General features: G+C 39.7%; 2 protein-coding genes across 2 annotated transcripts; one reads left to right on the top strand and one right to left on the bottom strand.

Annotated features, from left to right (window-relative positions):
• The first annotated feature begins 2,200 nt into the window (after positions 1–2,200).
• Positions 2,201–5,632, top strand: mecr (mitochondrial trans-2-enoyl-CoA reductase). The gene is made up of 10 exons (XM_031740681.2): positions 2,201–2,507; positions 3,432–3,529; positions 3,623–3,754; positions 3,906–4,049; positions 4,279–4,381; positions 4,521–4,623; positions 4,699–4,772; positions 4,881–4,941; positions 5,165–5,237; positions 5,326–5,632. Exons 1-10 carry the CDS (start codon positions 2,314–2,316, stop codon positions 5,487–5,489), a joined length of 1,146 nt encoding a protein of 381 aa, XP_031596541.1. The 5' UTR covers positions 2,201–2,313; the 3' UTR covers positions 5,490–5,632.
• A 425-nt stretch (positions 5,633–6,057) lies between these two features.
• On the bottom strand, positions 6,058–9,381 carry smpdl3b (sphingomyelin phosphodiesterase acid like 3B). The gene is made up of 8 exons (XM_031740708.2): positions 8,991–9,381; positions 8,695–8,911; positions 8,421–8,518; positions 8,169–8,312; positions 7,873–8,042; positions 7,527–7,707; positions 7,247–7,380; positions 6,058–6,891 (listed from the first exon to the last, which is right to left on the bottom strand). The coding sequence occupies exons 1-8, from the start codon at positions 9,076–9,078 to the stop codon at positions 6,529–6,531; spliced, it is 1,395 nt and encodes a 464-aa protein (XP_031596568.2). The 5' UTR covers positions 9,079–9,381; the 3' UTR covers positions 6,058–6,528.
• Positions 9,382–9,552: the final 171 nt, after the last annotated feature.

Here is a 9,552-nt window from a genome sequence, read left to right as displayed (position 1 = left end):
ACAGTTTTGATTATGAAAACAATGACTACATGATGATGATGTGAAATGATTGTTGCTTTTTGACTCTTTCATCTTTCCATGCACCCAGTGTGATGATGTTCTTTATATTTTTTCCTCTTTCACATAACTTGCCAATGATATATGATATGAAGAAAATGTTTCACTATTATTGTATTTTTTTTCCTCTATAATCGTTGTAGATGGGTATATAGTAGAATATTGTAAAGGGACTGGGGTTAGTAGTGTTTAATCCGGTGTTGTCTCATCTCAACACATCGATCTTTGGTGTTTCAGACTATCAATGCTCATGACAAAAAGAATGTGTGTCACGGATTGCTTCATACTCTGCTGTTAGTCTTCAAAGTTTGACGGTTGCAAAATTGTTTTGATAAACATTTTTTAAAAGGATGGAAAAGGTGGCGTGCTGAGAGTTTATTTTTCTGCACACTTTGATTTTTGAATTTACCACAACTGCAGCGCCATCAAAGTGTCACACTGTAATCACTCACACTCTAACTGGTTTACAGGAATTTCAACACCAACCAGTAAGGGTAACTGAAAGTATTTCTTTTCAAAATATCACTTGGAAACTAAGGAAGGTCATTTCAGACTTCTGATTGTAACAAATCTCTTTGGCCCCTCAGTGGTGTGCTGTTGTGATTTTATTGTCAGGTGTTGGGTTAGATAGGCTTTAAAATCCAAGGACCCGTGAAGACTGTGTGCTCAGAGTAACTTTTGAAGCTCATCAAGGCATCCTGTAAAACAGTAGTGTTAACTTGTGCTTTTAATGGTACATCTTACTTGTGACCGTCAGCCATTTAATTTGTGGTGCTGTATTTTATCAGGTAATGGCTACAGCTACTTTTAGAAAGTGATGAATGTATCAGTGTTTGTTTCCATAGAACTACACTTAACTTGATCTCAGGCAATTTAATGACAAGTCTGTCAATGATGAGCAGCATGTAGGATTTTCAAAGTATTACTGTGATTATGTTTTCTACATTATATGTAAAGATCTGCTCCGTTTCCTAATAAATATGTTAATATTCATGATTTTTTAAAATGCCTTCTTACTCCATTCACCCAGTCACAAGACTTATCACACTCACCAAAGTATTAACAAAACTTAGAAAAAGTACCAGAAGCACAGTGTAAAGGTTTTCCAATACATGAAAGAGTTTTCCATTTATAAAATTAAATTATTTGGTACTTAAATATCACCTTTCTACTCAGAGCGCTTAAAGTGCTTTCTACAACAAGTCTTATTCTCACATTTATGCAGTTTTATCTATGCCCAAGTGTTTGCTCAAATTCACACACACTTGCCTGATGAATGTAACTCATGTTCAGGAACTTTCCCAAGGATGCTTCAGCACTGGAGGAATCCACAATATTCTGATTGGTAGATGGTCCACAGATGCTCATCGGTAGTGGGGTAAAAAAGCACATACTAGAAGATGCAATGCTGAACGCTGAAGCAACCTTAAGCATTCATTAATTGCACCTTGCAATACAAGGTTGGACCCCCTATTTCCTTCAGAACTGCCTTAATTCTTTGTGGCACTGATTCAACAAGGTGCTGAAAACATTCCTCAGATATTTTACAGACATCACAATGACATCATAGCACCACACAGATATTGCACATCCATGATTCAAAATTTCCATTCAACCAAATCCCAAAAGTGCTTTATGGAACTGAAACCTTGTGAGTGTGGAGGACAAGTGGAGGAAAGCAGTCTGAGATGATTTGAGCTTTATCACATGGTACATTATCTTGCCTGAAGCAGCAATCAGAAGATGGGTGGATGTTCCTAAGGGAAAAGAGAGTCAAACTCAGTGCTAGCAAAGTGTACCTAATAGAGGGCCCAGTAAATATATTTAAGTAGGCTAAGAAATTCTGTGGAACTTGAGCATGTTACATCGCAGTATTGCTATAACCCCCCATGTCTCGTGATGTTTTTCTGTATGACTCAGTAAAGGAAAATAAAAAAAGAGAAAACTGAGTAATCCGTTCCAAGTATCTATTTTCGACATTTCCCTTCCCTGAAGTGAAATACTGAAAAAACCCAACCAGTTCCTCATATTTATTTCATCCAAAAAAAGGACCTTCTGACGTGTGGAGAAATGCGGAGTTCATCTCTCATCCAGCAGGGGGCAGCTCTGTGTTTACATTTTCAATGACACAACCTGACGACTACAGTCCAATATGGCCGTAGTATGAAGAGTGCAAGCTCAAGTCTGGCTTTAAACTACAAATATTATTAAATAGTCGGGTTGTTTTAATACTTTCCAGCTTCGTCCCGGGTAGAGATGTGGGTGCCACTCCACGCAGTCTGTCTAAGAAGCCAGAGAGTTTGCAGACTGAGCGTCGCTGCGGCTGTTTCACAGTGTTTCAGGCACAGAGACGCTAGCGTTTCCCACTTCAGCCTTTTAGCCGGACTCTCCGCACAAACATGCAAGGCACTTGTGTACAGAACCCATGGAGACCCTTCCCGAGTCGTTCAGTAAGAATATCCGGCTAAACCATATGCGTGCGTATGTTTCTGTGACTGTAGGAGTGAAACGGTTAAAATGTGACTAGCCTCGCTCAGGACTTGCTCCCACAGTTCTGGTGTAAAGCTCAGGTGTTTTGTCTTATAAAAGATATACAGCCTATTATTGTAAACCCCAATCTCACCTTTGTGAGCCCTCGCCTCCTCTTCTTCTTTTTTGAGATTTGTGGCGGGAAGCAAACAACGAGTCGCTGCGTTACCGCCGCTCACCGGTATGGAGTGACAAAAACAGGAGGAAAACATTTATGTCTCTATATAAAGATGTTAAACGTGGCTCGATAGCAATGCATTCCTGATTTCACTTCTAGAATATCTAGAGCCTCATTTCCCTTTTCTTCTCCTGAGGATTTTCAATCATCTGTCTTCCCTGTCTTTCCAACACTTTTGACTTGGCAGAAAAATGTAGGACTCTTGGGTTTCACACTCTTTAAGAAGTCCATCTTCCTGTGCAGTGCCTGCTCACTCCTATCTCCAAACTTTATGATCCAGCTGTCTATTTTATATAATCTATACATGGCTCTATGTGGTGTGCTTATTGTTTGTTTCTTTTTCATGGTGTTTGTTTCTATATTAATGCAAGCACGTAGCCTTACACTTCCTCCCAGGCTGGAGTGGCACTCCCAATCTCGTTGTATCATAATTAAAAATGTAATAAAGGCTTCCTATGTCTATTCTATCGTTTCAGCAAAGGCCCAGTTTTGGTGATTTTGTTACTGTTGACTAATTAACTAATTTATTATGGACACCAGTAAAGATGAAATGTGTCTTGGGCTTTTAGTCTATCTCTATTTATAAAGCTTGCCACCTAACATAAGACAACATGTCATGCAAGCGTACATGAATAGTGACTGATGGTGCAAAATGTATTTTTTGCAGGTTGGAGGGTGTAGCGCTTCCTTCCTTAGGTGCAAAGGATGTCTTGGTTAAAGTGCTGGCTGCCCCAATCAACCCATCAGACATAAACATGATTCAAGGTACTTGTAAGCAGGTAGTAACAGTCAGTCATCAGGCCAGTTTAATGTGTGGCATCATGATCACTTCATAATCTGATGGGGTGTTTTTTTCAGGTACTTATGCTATCCTGCCTGATCTCCCAGCTGTTGGTGGCAATGAAGGTGTGGCCCAGGTCGTAGAGGTGGGCAGCCAGGTGAAGTCCCTCAAGGCAGGAGACTGGGTGATCCCGAAAGATGCTGGTTTAGGTAAGGACTCCACAGTTCTCAGAATGAAATCGTCAGAGTGCCACTTTAGCTCCCAGCTGAAGGTGGACCTCCGGCACCTTGCATGGTGTGTGAATTGGAAAATGAAAAACATTTTAAAGTTCTTTGTAGACTGTTTCCTTCCTGTGATCAGGCACGTGGAGGACACAGGCAGTGCTACCTGAGGATGATGTTATCTCTGTACCAAATGACATTCCCCTGGTGTCTGCTGCCACACTCGGGGTGAATCCCTGCACCGCTTTCAGGATGCTCTCCGACTTTGAAGACCTCAATCCAGGTACCAAATCCACTCACAGTGGATTATTTCCTTCTCACCGAATTTCAAATCTTGGATTATTCATAGCGGTGTAGACGTACTATATTCCCACAGCTTAAATTATTTTTGCTTTTACAGCAAGACAGATGAACCAATTTTAGAAATAAAAAATAAATAAGATTAGAGGGTGCATTACTCCAGTCTAAGTATTTGTGGCCAGCATGTCCAACCATTTCTGTTGTCCTTTTAGGTGATTCTGTGATCCAGAACGCTGCCAACAGCGGAGTTGGACAGGCTGTCATACAGATTGCTGCTGCAAGGGGAATAAACACTATTAATGTTATAAGAGACAGGTGAACTCAATTCTTTCATGTTAATGCTTTTTTTTTTAAATATCAATTTTCTTTTTTTGAAGACTGGGGGAAATTTCTTGAACACTATGGGGATTTTCCATCTTTGTAATAAAATTCTTCAATGTGCCTTCACTTTCAGGCCAGAGTTCACAGAGCTCAGTGATAAGCTGAAGGCTATTGGAGCTAGTCATGTGATCAAAGAAGAGGCCTTGAGGAAGCATGAGATTAAAGAACTCTTTAAGGTCTGTAGAGATATGATCTTGTAGTTTTTCCCTGCTGGTGAATGAACTTATCCAATTTATGAATATATTTTAAAGACTTGTCCGAAGCCCAAACTAGCATTAAATGGAGTTGGAGGCAAGAGTGCAACAGAACTTCTTCGTCATCTACAGTGAGCATACTTAATAATCTCTATTAGTATTATACAATAGTTGCACTGCAGAGAGCAGGGAAAAAACCCAACTCCATGTATTTGCCATATTTCTTTCATTTATTTCAGAATCGGAGGGTCAATGGTGACATATGGGGGAATGTCCAAACAGCCAGTTACTGTTCCTGTGGTAAGAGGAAAACTGCATTTGCCATTTTTACAAAGTTTCACACTAGACAGAAGAGGTGCATGCAGCGTAAGTGTGAGGGTGGTACTGACACTTTTCAGCCACCTCTTAGATACAGCTAAGAGGTTCCCAAATATCATGAACAGTCACTTTAAAGTTCAAATGTTTTTCTTTTCTTTTATGTTGTATGTTTATATGTGTTTTTTGCTGTTACTGCTCTTTCTAGAGTGCTCTTATTTTCAAAGATGTGAAGGTTCGAGGATTTTGGGTAACACAGTGGAAGAGAGATCACTCTCATGGTACGTAGGCATGGAGTTTCAGATTGTATGAAATTAATCTAAAAAAGATAAACATTTCCCTAATTTACGGGGATATTGTTTTTCCTAGATGGAAGGGCATTTAGAGCCATGCTGGATGAACTGTGCTCCCTCATCAAGCAGGGAAAGCTGACAGCTCCCGCCTGCACTGAGGTGGGTCTGCAGCAGTATCACGCAGCTCTGGATGCTGCTATGCAGCCTTTCTCATCAACTAAACAGGTTTTGGTCATGTGAACTAGCTGATACTATCAACTAACCACCGGATATTCAAGAACACTGCATGTATATTTGGGTGAAACCCGAGAGCTGTCACATTCTTGCTGATATGTCAAAGAAATCCACATTCTCAATAAAAGTGTCTTCACATAAGACTCAAAGTTCAGCGTCCGTCATGTTCTGTAGTGACACTTTACAGCGTTTACAGGCAGCTATCAAAAGATTATTAAGTCATTATAAGAAGATATGAAATGCCAGGAGTTATCACAGAACACAGATAATACAACTTTATCTTGTAATTTTTTCAAAACTGATTGCTTTGCTTTGAAGTTGCATGGACAATGGAAGTAATGTTAAGACATTTGTTATGAAATCCTGATATAATCAATTTTTTCAGCTAATGTGCATGAAATTCATAAGATTGAGTTTTGGATTCATAACAAGCTACAGTAGAGTTTACACAAATAAAACGATGGTAGCTGGCCTTTAGAGGCACAAGAATACTGTGTAGTTTTGAAACAAAGTATTCAGCCAGTATCCATAAATCAAGGTCAAGGGGCACACCAAAGATTACTGAAGACAAAGGTTGCATTTTTCCATAGTTTAATTATACACTGGAGCATGACTCATTTCATTTATAGATGTAATATAACTGAAAGTATGAAAATGCATTATTATAGTGCTACATGTTAAATAGTGACATTTAAAACAAATACCTGCTACTTGATGTTTCTCTGGATTTATCATTTAAACAATGAAATTCATTACAAATGTTGAGACCAGAAAGCTATTCCCAGATTCCTCTGCTAAAAGTGTGCAGTTTTTAAGGTGGAACGTCATACAGCTGCTGATGAAGCCAGTCGGAAAGTCAGAGGGGGAGTTTGCATTGCTCAATGGGTCAGTGATACATGTGTGAACATGACTTTTATACTTTTGAAACAAAAGATTATTGCATAATTATAAATTCTGAGGGAGAAAGCTTATATGTTGGTGTAGGGAAACAATGAACCTATACTAAGTTCAGAGTTAGTTATAGTTCAAAGTAGTATTGAATTAATTACTCACTGGCCACCACCAGACTTAAAGCCACGGAGATGAGTGGCAACAGGCCACCATAGATGAAAACTGCCCCCTCTTTAACGAGGCAGTGTTCATACCTGTCAAAGTCTACCTCTCGTGCTGCGCACACGTGGTCAACGCGGCAGTCGCTGTCACAATCCCTCAGGTCATAGTTCACAGAGTTGAAATCATAGTACTTCTGCAGGTAGCGGGGGTCATCAGCTACACGCTTCAGAACCTCGTGCATGGAGGCTGGAGAGGCATCTGGTACTCTGAAACTCTCTGTGAGGCGATACTCTTTCTCCCAGCGTCCTGTGGCTACATTAGCATGAGTAAGGTTCAGGTAATAGGTCACCACATCCTGCGTGAGAGAAAGCATATGGTTTAAACACAGAAAGCAGAACATTAGAAGCATTACAAGATATTTCTGAAGGTTTTATAATTTTTTAAAATACAAATATATATTTATATAAGTTGCATAAGAGCCTAATAATACTATTGCTACTTTTGACTGCCCCGTTGCCACGAGGAGCGTTTCACGTTTGATTTAGCAGTTGATGATTTGAGTTTTACACCGGATGGTCTTTCTGGAGCTAGAGTAAAAGGGGATTTTTGTATCTGGGTGATAATGAACTAGCAACCATTCCCTTGTGTTAACCACTACACCACTAGAGGAACATAAATGTCTAATGAAAATTGTAAAGGCCAAAACTTGCCTTGACTACCAGTGTTTCTGTGTCATATTCAAAGACACGAATCCCAGGATTGTTCGCTCCATCCTTAACTCCAGGAAGTGTTGTTTCCCACGGTGTGACACCAGGGCTGAGGAACATGGTACTAATGGGAGAACCTGTAGAAACGGACAAGATATCAGCTCTATCAGTATTAGTGTGTGTTAATGTTAACGCTGGATATTGGAGACGCATTCCAGCTAAGTGATAAACAGGTAATACAAATACAAGGTGAAATGAGTACTATTACTGCAGTGTGGCTTACCCTCTGTGTTGTAGAACATACGGAAGCTATCAGTGTGATGATGGCCAAAGAACTGCCCTTTTATTACAGAATGATGCTTCTCAATTAAATCCAAATATCGCCGGTTGAACTTTGGTGTAAACCATGGTTTACTTCTTTTCTTCTCGAAGAAACCTGGAGGAACGTGGCCAATGATGTAAACCTGATAAACCAAACAATACAGAGTTAACTAAAATCCAATCAGGACCAAGTTTCTTTTTTGGAGGGGCAATTGCTTATACAGGATTGTATTCATTACAAACTACATCTTTTATTGAGCTCTAGTCCCTAACATCCAAACATCCACGAACAAGATGAGATGCTTTGCCTTCTCTTTGTTGTTGGCCGCCTCTGTAAGAATCTGATCTGACCAACTAAACTGGTCCGCTGGGTCATCCATGTTCTTGGTCAGCTTGTTCTGATCATAGTAGAGATTGGTGTTAAGGACCAGCATCCTGAAACCAGTCTGATTCATGAGCTTTTCTGTGTAGTATCCACCTGTGCAAGAGGAACATTGCAGAAAATGTCTGTTCAAAATTTTCCTGTGCATCATAAACTGATGTATTCATTCTTTGGAAAGTCATTACACATATATTTGTAACTATTAGAGAAAGCCATCTTCACCTTTTTTAAATGTTTCTTTTGACTTTGGATCCAACCAGCCCTGCCACATTTCTGCTATTCGGTCATACATGGAGTTTGGGGCTGCAGGAAGCTGACTCTTTGGGTGGTAATCATGGTTCCCCAGGGCTGAGTACACTTTAGTGTCTAAACAAGACAATAATGTATAAAAGACATTATTTATTAGAAGTAGCCAACACTTATACACTGTCGTATGCGTTGACCTTGCATGTTTCCACCCGATTTTGTACTTACTTGGAAAAACTTGATTTATGATGTCAGTGAGGTTGCTGATAATGCTGAGCACTGCCTCTTCTCCCAGATCTTTATCATCAACATGTGGAGTGTCATCACTGAGAAGTAACACAGCAGATTGTTTCAGGATTAATTGCAGTCAAACATTATGTCGATACCAAATACCAATCTGAAAATATCATGACTGTAAAGGCAGACAAGCATTTCTTTCCCCAGATATAGTCTTGAGACTAGCACTGTCCTGCAAAATTCATTTTTAAAAAAAGTAACATACCCAGTCCATACGATGAAGTCCGGGTTTGGTAGAATATTCTTCATTGCATAAACAGAAGAGTTGATCAGGTGCCATGGCGAGTCACAAACATAGTGTCCAAATTTACCAGCATTGGCTGCAGGTCGTTTGCCACTGGATGCGCACACCAGTGCAGGATTGTTGTTGCTCAGTTCGTACGTTGGGTCCCAGTGGAGATCCGTGATGTGCCAAAAGTTCCCTGTGTAAGAACGATGCGTAATAGCACCTAGTAAGTTACCCCGAGATTAAGATATATACTTGATTTATCTGGTGCTTACCTGAGAGCGCAAAAGCCTCTTTAAAAAGAAAGCAAGACAGAAGCAGCCTTACTGCCGACATGTCGAAGCCTTTGAGAGGAAGAAACATCCGACAAAAATCAAGACCTGATTTAAAAGGTATGCCGTAAGTCTATAAAGGCGAAATCACGATAAGATACGGCTGGTCATGACGCGTCTGAGGCTTGAAGGTGTTTGGATCCCTATGTGCAGGTGATACTTCGCTATCAGTAATGAAGTTCAACCGTCACCCTGTGATGCAAGACTACGTTTTAGCCTGCATACAATTAAATAAAATAAAATAAATAAAAATAAGTATCAGAATAAATTTAAAGACAATAAAAAGCTTCAGCTGAGAAAACCTCTATACACACATCTGTGAAGCTATTTAGGAGTCGAATTCCTGCTTGTAGACTACGCCTAGACTATTTTTATGTGGACTAAATTTAAATTTAGTAGACCTTCTTTTACCTTATTTGGGCATGCGCTGTTTAAGAATCCAATAAATATACATACATTCATAGCACAAATAGGAGTATATATAGACACATTATATTAAAACACA

The sequence above is a fragment of the Oreochromis aureus genome, linkage group 11 (genome assembly GCF_013358895.1).
Source record: "Oreochromis aureus strain Israel breed Guangdong linkage group 11, ZZ_aureus, whole genome shotgun sequence".
Classification (NCBI taxonomy): domain Eukaryota; kingdom Metazoa; phylum Chordata; class Actinopteri; order Cichliformes; family Cichlidae; genus Oreochromis; species Oreochromis aureus.
Note: the sequence above shows the minus strand (reverse complement) of the source record. Positions and strands in the feature narration are given on the sequence as shown.

Coding starts and splice junctions, on each gene's coding strand:
- smpdl3b (XM_031740708.2), bottom strand. CDS start 9,078: ATGTTTCTTCCTCTCAAAGGCTTCGACATGTCGGCAGTAAGGCTGCTT. Junction 7,381..7,526: donor TATGTTCTACAACACAGAGG/GTAAGCCACACT, acceptor CCGTTTCTACAG/GTTCTCCCATTAGTACCATG. Junction 6,892..7,246: donor CAGAAACACTGGTAGTCAAG/GCAAGTTTTGGC, acceptor TCTCTCACGCAG/GATGTGGTGACCTATTACCT.
- mecr (XM_031740681.2), top strand. CDS start 2,314: ATGTGGGTGCCACTCCACGCAGTCTGTCTAAGAAGCCAGAGAGTTTGC. Junction 4,624..4,698: donor AGATTAAAGAACTCTTTAAG/GTCTGTAGAGAT, acceptor TATATTTTAAAG/ACTTGTCCGAAGCCCAAACT. Junction 4,942..5,164: donor AGCCAGTTACTGTTCCTGTG/GTAAGAGGAAAA, acceptor TGCTCTTTCTAG/AGTGCTCTTATTTTCAAAGA.